Genomic DNA, 21,822 nt, shown 5'->3' with positions numbered 1-21,822 from the left:
GACACCGTATCTCCGTTTACATAAACCAATTTAAACGCGTATATTCACACGTTGGCCCGACGCCGTGATCTTGGATCTACGAGTCGAAAGCGAGAAATGCCAAACTCTCAGAAACGTTGAAACTCGACGATGGAAGCCTCGACGCGACCGGAATAGGTAGAAGGCAAAGAAGCACACACACACACATCGGATAAATAGGCAAAAAACTCGATGATCCCGTGAAAAGAACCGCTTTATAACCGGCCGCGGCGCGATTCCGATATACTTAGAGGCACACGTATATAGGGGTAAATCGTTGGTCTTTTCAGCGCGTTCAGCCGCCGGTACATGTTCTAGGAAACGAGAGCTCAGCACTTACGTGCTCGTAATGCAGCGGATAAGGGTGAGGAGAGCATGACCGGTATGCGCTTCTTCGTGAATCTAATCCCCGAAGCGGTGAAACACCGCCCACGCCAGAGCCGAGCTGCATCGAGATTTTCTCGCGAACCACGCTTTCTCTCTATACCGGTTTTCGAGGAGGCAGAGGCTGGGGGCGGCGGAAGTGACGTCACATAGGGGCCACGCGTATATCGCGGCCTGCACAGTCTCGAGACAATGACCCATCCTGGCTTCCTCTTCTCTCTCTCCTCTTTTCCTACCCTTCCGCCATCTTCACCGCGAGCATTCTCCAAAAGCTACTCGCGCTAGCTTTTAGCTTGGCGAGTCTTCCAGAGGGTTGACGTCGAAATCATTCAAACGCACCCGAGTTTGGACTCTATTTAATACACAGAGAGTTTGCACAGAGAGAGGTTGGTTTGGGAACTGCTCCGCTCTAAACAATCCGTACTTTTAGCCATGCTCAAGTATATATATATATATATATACCTGTCTTTCCCTCGTTTTCAGAAGACAGTCAATTATGAGCGCGGTTTATCCGCGCCCAGGTTACGTTCTTCTCGATTTTTCGTCAAAGAGATAGATATTCCGTCTATCCCCGGAGCTCTTTGTCCGTCTCGGCTGGTTCGCGTACGCGGAATAGTCTCGACGAGATGTTTAATCGGTTATGAAATTTGCACGTTGAAACGTGCACCGGTTTATGGAGCACCGATTCTAACTTCATTGCCGGTGGACTTATTAAAAAGGTTTCATCGGTCTCTTCCTCTTCCTGACGGAGGATGCTAGCTATGTTGGCTAGCGCGGAGAGGAAATAGTCGGAAAGAACATTAGTCGAGAGATGAAAGGGAAGAAAAAAGAAGAAAAAGGAAGAAAGGAAATCTAGAAAAGAAGTAGGGGCGAGAGCGACAGACGAGAGGATGAAAGAAAAGTTACGGTTTTAACACAAGTCAGAATGCGACTAGAGAGAGTCGTTAGACGATGGCATAGCGTACGATGTCTGTCTGATGGACAGCTTGCGAAGAGACCGTGCGTAACACAATCAATTTCAACGACAAACGGTATTTTACAATGGAAACCAAATGAAAACCGAGGCGAATAACGCTTCCAGAGGAACAGAGGTAAGAGGCGTTCCTTCTATTATATTCACCGGGCAAATTGCACTTCATCGTTTAAAATACTCGACGCGGAAAACGGCGGACAAAGGAAGCTGCAGTTAACAGACAATTGGCTTGTCTGGTAGCTACGGCTGGAATTAAATATTCAGGTCGTTCGGCCCGTTCAGCCAGGTATAGCAATAATAACTTCCAAATTGAGTCACTGTCAGTGACTTACGACCGTTTCATTTTCGACGTCGTCTATTATAAACGACGAAAAGCTGACGTTTTCCCAAGTACGTGCACGTATGCATGCTGCACATCGGTAAAACGAAAACTATTTGGTGTAAAGAAACCGAGTGACGGATTCGAAGACGGCTTCGCACGTAACCAGTACGCGACGACTTCGTAATTACTGACACATTGTGTCCCGCTTAGCGTTTTGTTTTCTTTTGTTTCCTTTTTCGTTCGAAGACACGGCTCGTGTCCGTACCCCTTAATGCTTTCAGCAAGCTCGTTAGCGAACTCGTTCCCGTCGAAATATGCAAGCATCGTTTTGTATCAATGCCACGGACGCAAATGCTGTGCAAGTTTAGATTATAAATACACTTGAGAACTTAAGCGGCTATGTTATTATTATAATTATTGTTATTATTATTTCACGCCTCTGTCGTGTAGATGTTTCCTAATAACAGAGGAGACAAAAATATTATAACTTCGTTTTAATTCTTGACATTTCTCGATGATTTCTTTTTCAGTAGAAATTGCATTTTTATATTTCTTCTATGTATAATGAAATACGTAAAATTTCGTAAAATTCTATAACGGGATGCCTATTTTATGGAATATTAAATCATTACCGCTCTATGACACGTTATAATCATCCCTAGTAATAACAGGGGTTACAAGCAGCGTAGATTAGATTCATCAACATCCTCGTCATTTTGTAACGATACAACCCTATGAAATATAAACTGTTCCGCTTGCATAATTTCTCTATCCATTTGCTTGTTTGCTTCAAAACCCGGATAATCATACGTGACAATAAAGCTGACTTAACATATTCGGCTCTTCGCGATATTGTGTTGTAGCGTTAATTTATGACAGATAATATATCGACGTGCGCGCGTGCCCATTCACCATTCTACGTCATAGGAGTTACAACAAATAATATAATGTAAATTGGTTACGGAACAATTATAGTATACTATATAATACAATTATAGTATACTATATATAGTATAGTAATAACACTGCATTATCAAAATGTATTTAATATTTAAGTGACATTCAATTATTCAATACATATGTATGCCCAAGATTTATTCCGCCCGATCATAAACTTGTTAAGAATGCTAATAGATTTTCAAAATGTAACGAGCCGTGTTTAATAGCTTGCAATACTAGATATTTAACTGCCTTCATAAAATCTGCGCTAACGTAGCGTATAACTAGAGAAATGTAAATATGGTTATTTCGTAATGATGTTGTCTTAATAATGTTTAACATGACACATGTCATAGCAATTTCGTCATACCCATCTACCACTTTCTTCCTTCTAAAAATTTTAAACATACATACAGGTGAACTACTTTTTATTGCAGGGCTCTTGAGCAACATATTAAAAGTACTAATTATCTTAACAGTCTGGTGCTACAGGAGTCTCTTGATACTAAAGGATCGAGATTCTTGCACGTTTTGCCAGACTCTGTTCTCAGGCAATACACTTGGTCTTGGAATTCTACCATCGTTTACGACTTAATTGATCGTGCACCAAGATCGACCAACCGATACCAATGAAATCTAATTATCCGTACAGCCGCACCAACTTTTATCGCTCAATTTTATCGCGAACATTTTATTGCTCGCCATAATGATTATTTCGCTTTCTGAAATTCTCTTTCCGAAATTTATGTGAAAATCACCGTGCATTACAGTAACGCTGATTTAGAACCTCTTTCGCTGGGACACAGGTGGCCCAACCTTCGTCGACCGACTCTACTTCTACCCGAGGCTGGCTAAACGCAGCGAGCGAAGATACGTGGACTTAATGACGCGAGTTTGATGACACCTTCGCGTATAAGAAGTTCAGATGAAAATTCGTACGCGCGTCACGCACGACCGCCCGTCGAAAATGTGTTTTACAACGTTACATTCATCGCCCGGAATCTTGACGTTATGCTACGTGACTTGTAACTATACATTAAACGTGACACTTGTCATCGGTCTCACTTGTGCTTTTAACGGTAATTACGTTCGTTCTATGTAGAATTTCGAATGGAAACTGTTTTATAAACGTTCAGCCTAGATATTAAATTTCCGTGATAAATGTTCGATATACATCGAAACAGAACATCAACTTGTACTTTAAAAAGGTTATCAGAGATAGACTACAATGATCGTATCGTAAGGTAAACGTCGATATACAAGGGATAATAGAAACACGTAAATGAACAAATACGTTTATGTTACACGTCACGAGAAAAATGCCAATAATATATCAATATCAAAAACTGACACAGAAATCTGAAAAAAGCTTCGCCAGGTGCGATAACAGAAGCAAATTTCAAACCAAACAGTATCGACATTTTCCGCTCTACCCAAATCTTTTTATGACTATATCGAATTATATACATCATCCAAAAACACTGTAAACAACGAGTATCGGACTATCTCGTTCCAAAAGTGATAGAAATAACGTCTGCATTCGTGCAGCACGTTCACGAAAATAGAAAAGCTATGATATTCTAGTATTCAACGAAACAGGGAGCAATATCTAGCTTTACCGAACTAAAAACAGTTGGAACAAATAATTTGTCTTGTGCTTTGATGTTCAGAGGGCACAGGAAAAAAACTAAACAAGCGCATTTCAACTATTTACTTTTCCAATTTCTCCGTGTTGCAGGCTGTGTGTACAGAGCCTTTTTGTAAATAATTAAGTTTATGGACTTGAAAAAGATGTCCTTTGTAGTTACGTTCGATTCAACGGTTCCCGTTTCTTGCCGATAACGCTTTTACGTGCTATTCGATACCATCAAAGGTTAAAAATTTCGCTTTTACAATTTGCTTTTACAGTTTACTTTTACAGAATACTCGAAACACCTAGAAAGAGACAAACGTAATTAATATACGTGATTTCAATTATTTTAAAGCTTGCCTGGGCACCTCGCGCAATTAATATTAACGAAATTTTATAAACCACAAGTTACAAGTTATGGGTATTAATAAATCTCCTTGCTTAAAATTAGGAGGTTTGATAGTGAAATAAATGAAATCTTACAAATTATACATTATCTGATTATCTTATTTGACGCAAAAATTATAAAATCGTAAAGAAAAAAGACATCTGATAGTGACAAGATATTGTTCTCGTATCGTCAGTATCCGATACACGAAATCTCGATTCATCGAACATAAATAATATCGAGAACGCGGCGGAATATCGTCCGGAATTTAATGTGGTGTTTAAATCATATTTCGCGCGCAAGGAATTTTCTTCTACATTCGGTTTCTACTACGTGGCAAAAGTTCGTATTTGCATATTTATTACTTGAAGGGATATTAGGTTAATGGGAGTTTGATTTTATTGTTTATCGATTAAGGGTTCATCGGTAAAAGGGCGTTTGTATTATGTGGATCCGACGTTGATTTACTTTGCCGAACCACGTTGAATACTTAATACGATCAGTTTTGTGGTATACTTTCACTCCCGAAGATGAAACATTACTTGCGAACCGCGTGTTCGAGATGCTTTAAACGCGTCATAAATTCTATACTACTGTAGAAGATTAAGTTCGGTATCTTAAATCATTTTGTAATCTGGAATTAATACAGAGAATAAGTTCCTTGGCACGTTAAAGAAGATCGGATTTATATATAGAGATAATTTCGTGGAAGCGAATTCAATTTTAATTAGTCCTCTCGGTAATTAATTGAACTGTTCACGAGTCTAATTAAATTCTACTTCATGGTTTTGGATGTAAGTAATTTTGTTTTAAAATGGTATTCTATCGTTTCAGTGGTATTTCACTCAATCCAAATAGCTAATTCTCAATTAATCACTAATATTCGGCTTCCTCTTACAAGATCATCTCTCATCCCCTGCAATTGAAAACCAAAAATATCAGAACAAATCTATAAACCTTCGACGAAGCTACTTTGACAAAATATTAAGTATTCTTCTCTAAAGCAATGTAAATTAAATGTAAAATACCTAAACGAGGTTGAAATAATTGTCTTTAAAAAGTTTTGCGTGTAGTTCAATATTCTTATCGCTATATAAAAAAAGAAAATTGAAGGAATATCCTAAATAAAATGAAGTTGACGCACAAAAGAGTAATTAATCCTAATTTTATCATATTTTTCTCCATAATTTCAAGTAATAGTAGATATCATTGCATCAGAAACAGAGACAATAATTAGCTCGTTAAAATTAACAAACGGAAGATTAAATTCACACACGAGGAGCACCAAGAGCATTAAACCGCCCATTTTTCGACCACGTGATAATAATGACAGCGTATTAAAGAAATACCAAGACAGTTACAAACCGTGGTCAGTCTTTCGAGGCGCGAACATATCGTCGAGCGTAAGTATACGTTATTCCAGTTGTGCTCGTTCGTTTTCTTCGCTTCGTTGCAGCTCGACACGGCCCTGTTAATTCTAGCACAATATTTAAGTAGAGCTTCGTGGCCGGACATACATCAGCCGAATGAATCTTGTCTAGTTTCGCGCTAAAAGAATGTTCTTTAGCTTCATTAATTTGCCTGCAATACCACTTTTCGGGAAGTTTGTTGTGTGTCAAAAGGATATCCATTAAACGATCACTAATGTTTCAAAGGGAAATTAAAAAGTAACATTTCTATCGTGTACCGCTCGTTGGAGCTCACGCGAAACGAATGTACAAACAAAATTTCATTCTGCATACTGCGACGTTTCCTCTCGTCACGATGCTGCTTGGTCCATTCTGCAAGGTAGAGCTATAGTACGATCATATAATGAAATGCCTTGAATTTTTCAAACGTATGTGGCTTGCTCGACATTTTTTATTATGATAAAATAAGAATGGATTTAATATCGTAGGAATTTCTAGTAACTGAATAAAAAATTTAATTTCGTATTCTAGAAAAGTATATTAAAATTCTATGTCTATTGCTAAAATTATAAAAAATTCATGAAAATACTAACACGGTTCAGAAATATATTTTCCAAGAAAATATTTACCTGCTTTTTTATTGAATTAAGACCTACGTTTAGTTTGTGATGTTAACACATTAAAGATCAGAATTTTTATCTACCTATCATGTTCGTCCACTAAAATGAGGAACTTCTATAGATTTCCAATGACAGGAGAAATCAAAGACGCGGGGAGACCAAGATAATCCATAGTTTTAATTTTTCGTATAGAAGTAATTTTAAAATCCTATATTTTATATATATATTTTAATTAAATACTAGCGCACCTACTTTAAAAAAAAGCTGCTTTTTATTCTAAACTAAAACAAAGTAGCTCTATACAAAACCGTGTTTTTCCAGTCGCGGGTTTCTTCTTGGGACCGTAACGATGTTCACCAGCGCGTCTTGTTCAAACGACAAAAACGGTACGCGCGTTTCTCGAGCCTTTGTACGGCTTACGCAGCGTGTTCGTCGCGAGAGACAGACGCGTAAGTAAGTGCACGTTGCCCGTGAAGAAAAGAGGCGCGCAAGGAGGCAAAGGGAACTGTCCCGACCACGATGTCGTCTCGATTGTTCTTCCCACCTGGCAGAGGGCTGGAAAAAAAACAGCAAAACACCGCTAACAATGCTAGAAATTCCGACGACACAATGCGCCGAATGCCGGGTTGCTCGTTCGAGGAACGACAAGAACCAACGACAGCTTAGAATCGTTTGACCACCATCGATGACGCTCGATCTGGCTTCCGTGATTTCTCTGCTCTGAGAAAATGGAATGTCTTCATTACGATATAAAAGGAATGTCTGGGGTCTTAGAATTATTTAATGTTTGGTTCGATAAATGAGTGATTTAGTAGATAACGACGCTAATTATTAAAACGTTAATCTTTATGCAATTTCGTATTTTTACGAATGCGATTAAAGAAACGGAATCTAAGTAGAAATTTGCTAGACTCGTCGCATATCAAAATAAACGTTTTACTTCTGGTATTTTATACATTTTCGAATAGTATCTACATTACGTACATTTCTTAGATCTTTAAATATCCTATGAATGCATAAACATTAGATAACGAATATCTATTTATGAATGAGTATTTATAGCGTAATTAGTTGCGTTAATAGAATATGTGGCGAAAGGTGGAATTTACCATTGCAAAGTGGCAGAGTTACGTAAAATAAATTCAGGTCAAGCATGTCGATCGATATCGAAGGTACTCTAATAAAAAAAGTCAATTCACAAATAGTATTAACATCTTACATAATTCAATTCTACCTTTCTTGGTGGAATCTTTACAGATCATTTTATTGGAAGTTCATTTCCAATAATCTAATAACTTGCGCAATGTAGATAAAAGGGAGAAACGGTGCACTTAATCTTTCAAATTCAAAAACTTTGTAGCTTCAAAAATACTTGGAACGCAAACATCTAATCTAATTCCTCCAATTCAGGTAATCATTAAAATAATACGTTTAAACTCTCCGTTGATCAAAAATTGCAAAATTCCAGAACCATCTCTTTCAGGGGGTTGTACCATTTTCTTTAATTCCGCTGTTGCTCACCATTTTAAATCGTAAAAGCTTCGAATTAATACGAAAGAAGAACGTAAATAAAATATCATCGATTGCGTGTGGCCTTTCGTTTCCTTCGAGTGGGATCGATAGATCGTCCAATATTGCAAAACGCGGACGTGGAACGGCGGTGCGCGCGGAGCGTAGTCGAACGAAACGACTTTCGAGGGGAATAAAAACATCGCGTTTGTCGATAGAGGTAATTTAGGGCGGGTGCGCGCACGATCGTTATGCTCGGTATAATTCACGAGCTGCTACGAATATACCCAGCCTTGTGCACCACTCGTCGGCTAAATTGGATTTTTGCCGCGTCGATGGGGATGAGAGAGGCCTCCTTCCCTGTCCAATTCCTCGCGCGTTCACGTCACCGGAACTCTCTCGTTCCATCGACATCGTCCCGTCGACGTATCGCCACCGATAATTACTTTATAACGCCGGCGTTACTAATGAGATGTTCGATCAGATGAATCGTTTAATTCGTTTATCCGACGAGTCGCTTAGTATTTATCGAGCTAGTCCTTGATCCGTTTCTTTGCAACGATGACGAGGCTACTTTATCAGAGTTGAATTTAATAAGTTAACTTGATTTAGAGTTTACGAAAATTAGAAAAGAAAACCTACAGTGTAAGCGGAAATAAAGAAAGAGGAATTCGTTGAGGTTTTTAATAGTTTAGATTAAAGACTGGAAAATGGAGAGATCAGAGCAAGCAGTCAGAGAGCGAAGCAATAGGAATGAGCGGAATGAGATTAATTTGACAAGGAATAAAAAGAAAATATATTGAACATTTTTTAAACTTGTAGGAAATCTATAAATTGTTCTACTCGCGAAATGTTATACTTCGGCGACCTGCTCGAATGATTTAATTAATTAAAGAAACACGCGCGACGTGTAGTTCTCATCAATTTGCAACGAGAATATTTCGTATTGAGCTCTTTCTCGTAAAAGAGGAACTGAGGGTTACATTCCGATGTCGGTTGTCCGCAGGAATTCTTCGAATGCTCGTCGTAATGGATCACCGGTCTTATCGTGGTGAGTGCTGCGAATCGTGGCGGACCTTTTGCCTCTGAGACAGTAACTCGCCACAGCTTGAGAAAAAGAGAACACGTCCCAGCTACCCAACTGGGGAAAAGGTGGTGAGGTCAACCGTTTCCGGATACCGATTCATCTACTTGAAATTACGCGGTCTGACCGCGCGTCGTTTCCCTTTGCTTTGCCAGGCACCGTGCTCGTAAAAGGCAGATCTGAACGCGTTTCGGAGTCAAATACAGAGAGTAATGTACGTGTATTGTTACACTTTTTTGTATGAAAATGTATGATAAACAGAAAATGTGGTTAGACAGAGTTAGTTGAACATCATTAATTAAAAAAGAATACTATATAAGAATTTCTATATCCTAGAATATAAAATCAGTAGATTGAGCAACATCGTATTCCACCGTACATGTTTCGATCATAATATAAGTCACCAAGTGTTCAATCACGGTATAAGTCCATAGTCTTCGATCATAATTTGAGTCTACAAATCTTCATAATGTATTATGTACTTCCATATTCGCTTGTATGGTATATCTTTGATATCAATCTTGTCTGATCAGTAGACTGTGTAACGTATTATTCCACGTCTGCGAGTCTGAAACGCATTTGCCTAATCTACTTATTCTGTAGACATCACTCGAAGGACACGTGCGAAAATTCTTTCTTCGTTTAAAAGATGGATGTATGTCACAGAGACGCGTAATGTTATTCCACTACATTGACTATTATTGCGGATGTTTATGTAAATTTATATCCTTGCATACGTAACTAGAAAACTGAAACCTAATCTTTAGACATTTCGCACATTTTTACATATCATATGCGCATTCAGCGCAGTTCTGTATAAACATTCATAGTATTATTATTAAACGATGTTCATGCAAATTCATATTTTTATAAATCCAATAACAGAACTGGAATCAAGCGAGAGAATTGTTTCAATGATTAAATCTTTCGCGTGTATATGTATATTCTCTAAAAAGCGTAAACACCCATGATCTATTTTTATTACCACACGTTAAACGACCGAAATACGAAAAAATAAAACAATTCACTCGTTCGAATTTTTCAAGTTACGTTCCTTAGATAGTCGAGAGAAAGAAAGAGAGAGGGAGAGAGAAAGAGAGAGAGAGAGACAGAGTCACGATATTCCAAGATCGAGCTTTGAGTCGCATATAGTTGATGTAGTCCGAACAACGAGAGTAATATGGGCACGTATGCACAGGTGCATGTGTATAGGACGCTTTATTAATGGACTAACGCCGCCAGAGCCGCGGGCGACAAAGTGGACAGCGGCGTACGGAATAATGCGTTAGCTCGTTTACTGGAAAACGCGCGCCTCTCCGCTCCATCCCGCGCAAACTAGGTGCGCCAGTTTTCTATGGTGATCGGAGTTTAACTGCATTTTCCTCGCGGTGGCGACCGGGTAAACCGCGTCATGGCAAATTTAGTCTATCGTCCGGCGACGTCGTTCGCTCGCAACGAACCGTCTAACGGACGAGTGAATCCGCAGTCGACTAACGACCGTGTTCATACGGGTGTGCGGGATCTACGCGCCGCACCAATTTCGCCGATGTAATCTTCCGTATCTGTGAAATCAACGGCCGCTCGTGACAAACCTGATTTAGGTTTGATTTAACCATGCGCGTGAAGATATCTGGTGGGTATAGGCTTTTGAATGGTTTCGGAAATTTGATGATTGATATTGTTATATTGGAAGATTGTATGATTGTTTGTGATCGTTGCCTTTTATCCTTTTATTTGTTATTTGTTTGTTAACGTGGTTGCAAATAGAAGGGGTACGTTCGTAGGTATGTGACCAAAGTTTACTTTAGGATGAATAGTAATGTAGAATGGATGTGAATAAAAGACTGTGAACTATAATAATCGTGTAAATAACAGAACATTTTTTATGAAGAGCTTTATGCAAATTTTCTCATCAAATCGTAATATGTTGAACTAATATACGACAGAAGGCAATAAAGTATTAAAATTGTGTACGCACGAGTGCAATAGTAAACTCATCTTCTTATTACTATGCCTTATTTACCCACTTTACTCTTATACCAACTCTTTCACTCTCTATGTTTATAAATTCCCTCGTCAATAAATCATACAACGTAAATGTCACGTTCTAATTCAGTTTCGAAAGGCTACAATTAAAAAGTAATACAAACGATATCATAACTTGATTAACAGCCAAACCCACGTGAATTTCATCGCCAAAGACTAGAAAACAAACTTGCGTACACATTGGGAAACATGTGATAGATTCGTAATCAAACACGACAGGAGGCAATCACTCTCAGATGAAAAGAACGCCACGATTGCTCGGCGAACGGTTCTCGTTAAACTCGCGAACGATTCTAACGATCTTGCTACAACGAATATCCTCCATTGCGGCCCACGAGAACGCAAGTTACAGTCGCGAGATTTGTCAGTCGAGGAACTGCACCAATACCGCGAACGACGTTACGATCGGTCGTGTTTCAAACACGAAGGCAATACACCAGCACAACTTATGAATATTTACACCGGTTGAATATGCATACCACTGACAATGTATTATTTTTGCTCGACGGGAGATCGATACAACCCCCGCGCGGCACACATTCGACCGCGCACCGACTCCCGCCATTTGATACAGTCTCGCGCAACAGAGAACTACATAAGTAGGCGGGTTACCTGGTCACGTATATGGGGTGAACTCATTCGATTTGATGCCTCTTGTTAAAATAAGCGGTTCTTGAAGAGTTGGGCGGTATAAAATCGTACAATTTTAAAGGAGACAGCGTGAATTAAAATTTTATAGAGAGGCGTCTTAAAGTCACCAACTATTTTTCTGATTCCGCTGCATTAAATTTAGCTCGACGACTTTTGCCGATTTTATTGGTTTTTTGAGAAGATTTATGGTATAAAAATTATGCTATTTTAGAAGTGAAGAAATGGATTTGAAATTTTATAAGAGTAAGTACTTTGAAACTTTGAAGGTAAAGTTGAACTATTTCGCAAATTTTATTATGACAATTCGATTTGTGATAAATTTTACCACGAGATTAACTTTACTGCGACAACATTTATATTTCGATCCTCTTCTCGTACAAATTCCTTCGCAAGAATTGAAGACAAAATATTTCCAAAAAATTTCTCTACGTGTTCTTCCTCCCGTTTCAATATCACGCAGATATTTTCGTGGCATATCAATCCCGGACGATAACGATATTGACGTAAAATCGTCACGGAACATTCGAACGAGCTCACCGTGTATAAGCTTATTCGCAAAGAGAGCACCGAGGCCACAGGGTGCAGAGCGAGAGAGCGCTGCGCGCACGACCGCATTCTGTTCCGGTGAACGATGGAAACTCGTCGATCGTGACTAAAACGTGGACGATGGCCACTGTATTTTTTTCAACCTCCTACCGGTGTATTTTATCGCGCGAAATGTACAACTGGAATCGAAACGTCACGACTCGATTTATGGCTGTGCACCGGCCGACAGTCGTTCTCCGCGAATCTAACCGCCGACTAGTCATTAGCAAATAGATCGCGACTAAAGAAAAAAAGGGAGAAAAGAAGAGAAGAAAAAAGTAAGCGGGCTTGCTAGCGATAGTGATCAGTGCTCCGTATCGTTCGCATCGCGTTTATATCAATTAGACTCTTTCCCTGACAGAAAGATAGGAAGAAGGGTGAAAGGGATGAGTTGACACGACGAGATTTTAGCAGATATTTTCAGCCGGCTGCGCTTCAAGTAATCCGGACTGGTCTCAACCTTTCCTGGGGCTCGTTCCAGAAAATGGCGCGTTTAAACTGCAAATGAAAAATAAGAAGATCCGACGAGCAATCTCGGATTAGACGTCTAGCGACTGTCTTGCAGGAAACAACGCGAAGGACAGATTCCGTCCAAGAAGGTTTTTCAAGCACTCCGGTGTAATCGTTTTTGAAGTATAGAATCATTTTAGGCTTTTTAGAATAAGATTAAAGCTGTATCTCTGTTTGTATTTTATAAATATAAGCTTCTACTTATGAATACGAAACAAAAAGAACTCCGTTCTGTTTTCTCTTTCTAACTTGAAACTGAAATTCAGAATCAGGTTGCCATTGTTAAAGAGTAAAGGAGAATAAGAAAACTAAATACGTAATGTTTAAGCAAAGTATAAGCAAACTCTTCTTTCTTAAATGTCTCTCGAATTTCAGTCACGTTTATATCGTCGTCTGTACACTCAACGAGAGCAAATAAACTACAGCTCCTATTTAATGTTTACTAGTTTAACACAACCGTAGACCAAAATGCGAGTGAAAATACAGAATTTAAAAGCTTAAGCTGGATACACAAGCCCTAGTTCTCTTTTATTTAAGAGTAGTTCATCAAATATGTTAACTCATAAAACAGTTTCATAAACAAAGATGCTCTTTTAACAATACCAAAAGACAAGGAACGCGCACGTTACTTTAATTCCATTTCGTCCTTTCATAAAAATTAGCCGCAATCGGTCTGAAAAAGGACCGCGAGAAGCTTGTTGCAGAGTTAAGTGGCCGAAGAACGCGGTCCAATCGAGAAGGATCAACTATTAAACAGGATGACGTGCTATTTCTCGAGTCGGTTTTCGCGGTGAAAGGAGACCGCGGTAGGAATTTAATGCGCGACCAGGCTTGGCCCGGGAAAAAAGGGACCCGTTGCAAGTCCCATAATTCAATTAAACCCACTGCGTCGGTATTTAATGGGCCGCGACGCTGTAACTTCGTTTTGGACTGGTGCCACGGAACATCGGCTTTCGCCTATCCGATGTAAAAGCGCTGCACAACGGACGTGTATTCCCCTTCGTCCGTATTTTTTCTCCTCTCTCTCTCTCTCTCTCTCACCCGTTTTTCTCTGTTCTTTCTTCTTCTTCCCCGTCGTTTCTTCGTTCATTTTCTTCCTGCTTTTCTTTCGTTTCTTTTGATCGATCGACAGCGGCACAAAGTAAGCAGGAAAGGAACAAAATAGATGAACCAAGCAAAGCGGAAAAGAGACATGTCCCGCGGACGTACGGCGTACGGCGTACGGCTCGTCCGTTTCGAAGAATAAATTGGAACACGGTTGCGACAAACTCCACAGCCCGACTTTAAAGTAAACTATTGTTGCTCTCGAATCTACTTCCGGGCATCGAACGGAATTCCCATCTACGAAAACACGAACCCTCTGAGGCGAAAACACGATTCGTTCGACTCGATTTCTCGCTGGATACGGGATCCAACCTTCCCATTGACCTGTTGCGAATTAGTCGAATTAGTTTTTTTCTGGTGAGTAATAGAATATAGTGTAGCAGAGAAATAGGGGATACTATTAAGTTCCAGTTCAATTTGGTGATTTAGAAAATTTCGTAATTTTCTGTATTTGTTTTTAAATTACTCTTAGAATTTAAGGATTTAAGATTATCAGAGGAAGCTAAATTTACGCAACTTTTATTTATACTATTTTATTGCATGGTTCTAAGTGGGTTAATCTTGTTAAAGGGAGAGCGAAAAAAAATTGTAAACATAGTTTTAAAAAATTAAACTCAAATTTGATTGCTCGATAGATACTGTCGTATATCAGAAATCTTATATTAAAAGGAAAAAGATAGTTTACAACATTACACCCGCAGGAGTGAAGGAACACAAAGAAACGTTGTTACAAGTTTCTTTTCCCTAAGACGCATTCACGAACTTCGTACAATCGTGAAACTGTCAAATTCCGAACGGAGAAACTTGGGAACTAACCGAATTGAACGCATTACACAAAAGTTGTCGCCTAAAAGCATGTGAGAACTTGAGTAACATTTTCATGGAGCGTTCGAACGGGGAACTATCGACCATTTCCAACGGTACATGAGAAGAATTTCGCGCGTGAAATTTCAAAGTCGGGAAGAAATGAATTTAAATTGGCCGTTGGTGCGACGGAAACGCCTGGGGGAAAACTTGCCGGCGAAAAAAAAAGGTTAATATGCAAACGACAGGTTCGACAGCCGGATGGTTTAATGCGGCGGGTGCTCGTCAAAAGGCGAGTGAAAATTTAAATAAACGTTTACGTCGACACGCCGATTGATTTTCTGTTCCTCGTTTAAAATTCAAATTTTCCATTAACGAACATCTCGTAAAAGAACAGGCATTTGTTTTAGCGAAATAAACGGTAGCTGAGAAACCTTTTGAAATAAAAATTTGGAATTAAAACATTAAAGACCGATAATAGACGAGTACGGCACAAATATCACAAAATGAAATCCACTTCTCTCATTGCATTTCTCAAATAATGTTTCTCAATTTCGGAGGAAGAAATTATGTCAGAATATTCTATAATTCAAGAAACGTATGGTGAAAGAAATTGGAACACCATGTACGCAATATAGAGGAGCGGAATGTGAAATTGTCCTATGGAAACTACTTTACAGAAAGCTGATGAATATCGAGTTTAAATCGAGTACGATTAATTTATGGGTATACGAAGAACCCGGTTGCTGAAAGCTGTCGGTTCTTGTCCGGCAGCAACTTTTCCATGCCAATATATTTGCGTTATCGCGCGGGATTGGAGTTAATCGGATGAAAAAGTTAAATATTGTCGTACCACGCTACCGGCCGTTAATATTCCTCCTGCTGCTTAATTTTCGCGTTTAGCACTTTTAGCAGGTCGCGTGTCAGAGCAGTGGATTTGCAACTTTCCTTTTCATGTCGGGAAAATCGTTGTGGAAATAATGCGGAACAACGAGAGGTCAGGAAGTTTAACGAATGCAGAGAAAGCTACACGTGTTATCTTGATCGAATTTATTTCAATGAATTAATGCCAGAATTACGGTTATTGTGTATGGGTATTGATTTTAACAGCCCATTGAAATTATGCAAATATTCATTAACCTCGGGATAAAATAAATATCATATCACTTTAAAAGAATCGATCACGAAATCCTTAAAAATTCTTCGCTTTAAGAAAACCTGACCTTCTTCATATTACGTATTTCATATTTTCTACATTTCCGAAAATAACAGAATTAATTAAAACGACCGAACTTAGTAGTAGAATTATTAAGTAGAACTATTAAGTAGAAGTATTCACCTTCGTTGTCGATGGAGAAGATCCCAATGCCGTCGCCGCCCCTAATGGTGTATCCAATCCTGGAGTCTCCTCCTAGCGGATCCGCGTCCTTAGCGCGCACAGTGGTCACTAAAGTCCCGATTGGTTGATTTTCAAATACACTCGCGGACACGACGAAATCATCGAACACCGGTGCGTGTAGATTCTCGTTTACGTCGACCATTTCTATGATAACCATTGTCTCGGAGGATAAGGATGGTTCACCTCTGTCCTTCGCCACAATCGTCAACGTATGCACTTGGCGCTCCTCGAAGTCTAAGCTTTGGGTGGTCCTAATAGTGCCGGACATTTTATCGACTTTGAAGTAGCCCTCGCTCTCCATGGCGTCAGACAGGAAGTACTCGATGTCGCCACCGGATGCCTCGTCGGGATCGGTCGCGTCCACGACCGCCACGACCGTCCATATCGGTACGTCTTCTCGAATTTTCACCGTGTACGTGGACAACGCGAAACTGGGTGCATTGTCGTTCACGTCGTCGACCGTCACCCTGACCAAAGCGTCCGAGTACAATGGCGGTGAATCGGTCCCTTTGCCACCGTTATCCTGCGCTCGTATTCTTAGCTCGTAGATCTCTTGTCGTTCCCTGTCCAATCTGCCGAAAACGGTCAGCACGCCCGTCACCGGATCTACACGGAAATCGTTCGTCTCGGTCACCAGGGAATAAGTGACGCGCGCGTTCTCCCCGAGATCCGCGTCAGTCGCGTTCGCCCGCCACACGTTCGTTCCATTCAGTGCAGTCTCTGAAATCCTGAAGCTTGCCAGGGACTTCTCGAATTTCGGAGCGTTGTCGTTCACGTCGAGAATTGTGACCGGGAGCATCTTCGACGCAGACTTCTGTGGCTTGCCCAGATCGTACACGCTGATGTTCAGAAAATACTCGCTCTCGCGTTCCCTATCCAGGTAGCCTATGACGTTCAAATCGCCGGTGTCAGGATCGATACCGAATACCGAGTCGCGATCACCGCTGGATATGCAAAATACTAATTTCCCATTGTAGTCCAAGTCTCTGTCTCTGGCACGTATCTTGACGAGGGTCGTTCCTATCTTTACCGATTCGTTGGCTTTTATTTCGCTAGGGAAATCGACGAACTCGGGCGCGTGAATGTTCTCGCCGTATCTGCTTGGCGTCAAAGCATATTCGTCGTCTTTGGAAGGCATGTTGTTTCTCTCTGCGGCAGCGATGGCTTCCGTTAATCTTCGAGCGACCCCCGTGTCACGACACTCGAAGGCGCCGCTCTGGTCCGTTAGAATTCTTCCCTGCGAGCCTAGGTTCCGTTTTGCATTTACCAGGTGCATGTGTACGGGATTCACGTCCGCGAAGTGTGATCCATCCGTGGCCGTGACGTTGACCATTCGCTCGGTAACCTTGACGTCGGACAAGTCGCAAGCCACGGATAGTACGCCGCTGGCCGAGTCCAGGGCGAAGCAGCCGTCCTCGTTGCCAGAGACAATGCGATAACTGATGATGTTGCCGGCGTCGAAGTCGATGGCCGAGACGGTGATGATTTCGGAGCCGATGGGTACGTATCGAGGCACGTGGCCGGTACAATCGATTCGCTCGAACTGCGGTCTGTTATCATTCACGTCGCGCACTTTCACGTGCAGCTGCATCTCTGCCTGTCGCCGGTATGGCAAGCCCCAGTCACTGACCCGCACATGCAACAAGTACTCTCTCTTCATGGTCTCGTAGTCAAGCACCTGCTTGGTCTTCACGATGCCGGAGAAATGGTCGATCTCGAACGGCACCTTCTGGATATTGTCGATGCTGTACGAGATGTAGGCGTTCTCGCCGGAGTCACGATCCTTCGCGGTGATCTTCACGACCGATGTGCCGGCTGGCTCGTTCTCGTCGATCCACACCTCCATCTCCGACTGCTCGAACGTCGGATCGTTGTCGTTCGTGTCGACCACATTGATCTTAACCTTGGCGGACGACTGTTTCCTCGTTCCAGCGTTCCCTTGATCCACCGCGGACACCGTCAACGTATAAAACGCCTTTTTCTCCGCGTCCAAGTTCACCGCGGTGTATAGCATTCCCGTCTCCGCGTTCACATAGAATTCTCCACCTTCGTTACCGCCCACGATCTCCAGGAACACCAACGCGTTCTTCCCCTCGTCAGCATCCGTCACCTTCAGTCTGATCACCGGCGTGTTGATGGGAGCAGTCTCGGGCACCTTCACCTCGTAGATTTCTCGACTGAACACTGGTGCGTTGTCGTTCAGATCGGCCAGATGGACGGGCACAAATTTGTAGCTGTAACGTTGTGGAACGCCCCGATCTGTTGCACGGAGTGTCAAATTGTAACCCTGAACCGCTGTCTCCCGATCCAGCAAATGTAGCACCTCGATATTGTATTCACCGGAATGTGGTCCACCGGCTGGCCGTACCCTAAAGTGACCGGCTGGGTCACCACCCACGATGTCCAGACTCGCGATCTGACCGTGAATACCTTCGTCGTTGTCGACCACCCGAACGATCGCGTAGATATCGGCGTTCGATTGTTCTACGATATCTGGCAGGTGGTGCACGTAGATTTCGGGTGAGTGTAAATTGACTTGACGAACTCTAATGGTCACCTTGGCTGTGCTGGCTCTTCTGGTCCCTCCGCTGCGGTAAAGGGCTCCACGGTCCTTTGCTAATACCACCAACTCGTGAAGTGCTCGCTCCGAGTATCTGGGTGAAAATACGTAATGATAAATTACTTTCAAAGAGTTGAGCATCAGTTTGTTGGGGATTTGATTTGAATTCTTTGATTGTTCGATTAATAAAAGTTTTTGGGATAGCGGTAATTCGATTTGGTTACGTTTCATGGTTTAGTACGACCAATCTATAAATAATTGAGCAATTACGATCCAACTCCATTTATTTCATTACATTTGAAGATAAAATAGTTCAAATAATTGGATGGCTTGAAGTTTCCGTAATATCAGTTCGTTAATTTCCTTTGCCCATAGCTTTTCGTTCAAATAACCAGAGTTTACATTGGAATAACTGAATTCAAATATACCTTCATTCGTGATATGAGTAGTATTGCAAAATCTTACATAATTGAAGCCATTTGGATTTACATAGCGCGAAATTCAGTAAATTAGGCAATGAAAAGAATGTTCCGCCAATTAGAGGTCAGATAAATGGAGTATTATCGTAGAAACGAATGATTCTGAAATAACTCTGTTGCAAGGTTTTATATAAAAGTCAATTTTTCAACTTCAAAGCTGACACGTTTCCAAACTGCGATCGCTTATTTCAGAGGCATTTCCTGTATACTTCATGATTCGATATTCACGCTTGGAAAATAATATCCCGTCGTAAGCAAGAAGTTCGAGTATCAATCAAGATCATGGAAAAATTAGAAAAATGATTTGTTCGTTAGTATGTTCACATTCTCCTTACGCATTCGGCATAACATTGTATCAAAAGAAAAAAAAGCAAGAATAAGAACCCATCCAAGTACATGACAAGATCCGCCTAAAGCATCGCAAGGCATCGTAAACGATCAGGCAAACGAGTATCTCGAGGCGTGGACCGACGATCCTCAAGCTCATCAAACGAAACACCAGAATTCTATTACGCGGACCTACCTGAGCGGCCTGGTGAGCGTTATTACCCCACTGACCGGGTGAACGGCGAACTGATCGGTCTCCTCGGCGAAGCTATAATAAATCTCGCCGTTCCTGCCGAGATCGGCGTCCTCGGCTATTACCCTGAGTATGCTGCGATGCAGAGGCGTGTCCTCTGTGATGGTTGCCTCGTACTCGGTCGGATAGAACAGCGGGTTTAGGTCATTCGTGTCCAAGATGGTCACTACGACCGTGGTATCCGCCTCCATGATAGTCACCCGGTTTTTTCCGTCGCCTTTATTCAAGGTGGCGCGCACCTCGAGCACGTAACGGTCTTTTCGTTCGCGGTTCAACACGTCAACGTTACCGGTTCGAGTCCGAATCAACAAGAAACAAAAATCACCGACGGTGCGTTCTTCGGCCTTGAAGAACTTGTCGCGGTCGCCGCTCATTATACGGAAACGAATGTCGAGATTGGAGTCGGGCGACGCGAGTTTGATGCCCATTCTTTCCTCGGGCACCACGTACGTCTTGCCGATCGAATTCTCCGGAATCGACACATTGTACAACGGCAGAGTGAAGCGGAACTTGTGACCTGGAGGGAAGGGAAAGTCTTCGGTGAACGACGCGGACGTGGATGTCGGTAGCGTCGGAGAGAACGATCTGGCGTTCGAGCTACTGATGCTGCTGCTGCTACTGGCTGACGATGAAAACGTGGTCGACGCGAAAGGGTCGGAAGACGGGGAACCCGCTGTGGCCGCGAACAGCCACAGCCACAACCATGGCCAGGCGAGCAGCGCGCGCTGCTTCATCCTCCTCATCGTCGTGTCGCTAGCTCATCGTCAGCGGTTTTTGCCAGTGAAATCCGTCGTTTCCCTGGCTAGACGAGGGAACCGTGGCTCCGTGGTCTGAGCTTTCCGTCCTTGTTGAACTGGCCGAACCTGTGAACAGAAAATAATATGGTGGTTAGAATCGGGGACGTCCTTTACGTCGTTTGCCTTTAGCCGAACCAAACCAGAGGATCGATTCGAGAGAAAAGCTCGGATGAAGTGGCAGTCGCTGCGCTAAATCCGGGTTATCCTTGACGACAGCTATTGGCTTCCGCTCGATCGAGCATGATGAGTAGATGGTTTACCCGAAGGGGTTAAGGAAAGGGCTATTGACAGCGAAGGGTAAAAGTTTATATCGTTTGTGATGGGGTTCGAGCGGCTCGATCGATGCACGCGTTGCGGAACAACGAATCTTGTAATGTAGCCAAATGGAACTTTTATGTGTAAGTACACGTATCTCATGACAAATTAATGACTATTATCGTCCACTTTAATTGTACTGTAGATTAGATTAAAGGAGTAATAATAATAAATTTCAAAATATTTTTCAAAGCAATCTCTGTGAAGATAAACTGAATCCTTCCGAGGTTTCACTGGACACAAAAAGTAAAGATCGCGGTTTAACCAGCAATCTGACAAGGTACAAGAGGTTCTGTTAACTAAATACGTACCGATTGGCTTCCCTACAAATGTGACAGAGTCGATCCGCCCGAGGGTGTAGCAGACAAGTTGTTTCACGGGAATGCAAACGATGGCAGACAACGTAAACGATTCATTGGAAATTCTAATTGTAAATTTAATTCTAGGATTAATACGAGTTCGATACGTGAGTTCGATTAATGCTCGGCGAGAGCACGATATAATGCGTTCGTGGCAGACTTGTCACGACTATCGATTTGTCGTTTCGCTTAATGAATTTATCGAACTTTGATTTTGCCATGCGATAATTTTTTGGAAGCATGCGTAACCGAAGTCAGAATTCAATAGTCGAACGATAATTGACATCAATTGGAAACGCGTATCCAGAAACGAGGATTGTTAAAAGCGTGGAAAATAACGCTCAATTTCGAGCGATA

General features: G+C 41.6%; 1 protein-coding gene across 9 annotated transcripts in view; it reads right to left on the bottom strand.

Moving 5' to 3' along the window:
• The window catches only part of LOC117230477 (fat-like cadherin-related tumor suppressor homolog), a 497,091-nt gene that overhangs the window by 318,946 nt on the left and 156,323 nt on the right, over positions 1-21,822 (bottom strand). For all 9 annotated transcript variants that reach the window (XM_033488013.1, XM_033488021.1, XM_033488064.1 and 6 more), the window contains exons 2-3: positions 19,938-20,857; positions 16,316-19,029 (exon numbers count right to left, since the gene is read on the bottom strand). In XM_033488013.1, the coding sequence (XP_033343904.1) occupies positions 16,316-19,029; positions 19,938-20,737 (3,514 nt within the window). In that variant the 5' untranslated portion in view covers positions 20,738-20,857. The remainder of the gene's footprint in view (positions 1-16,315; positions 19,030-19,937; positions 20,858-21,822) is intronic.

Source organism: Bombus vosnesenskii, unplaced genomic scaffold (genome assembly GCF_011952255.1).
Source record: "Bombus vosnesenskii isolate JDL3184/JDL3185 unplaced genomic scaffold, Bvos_JDL3184-5_v1.1 scf7180000013262, whole genome shotgun sequence".
NCBI classification, from domain to species: Eukaryota; Metazoa; Arthropoda; class Insecta; order Hymenoptera; family Apidae; genus Bombus; species Bombus vosnesenskii.
This window is presented reverse-complemented; position numbering and strand designations above follow the sequence as displayed.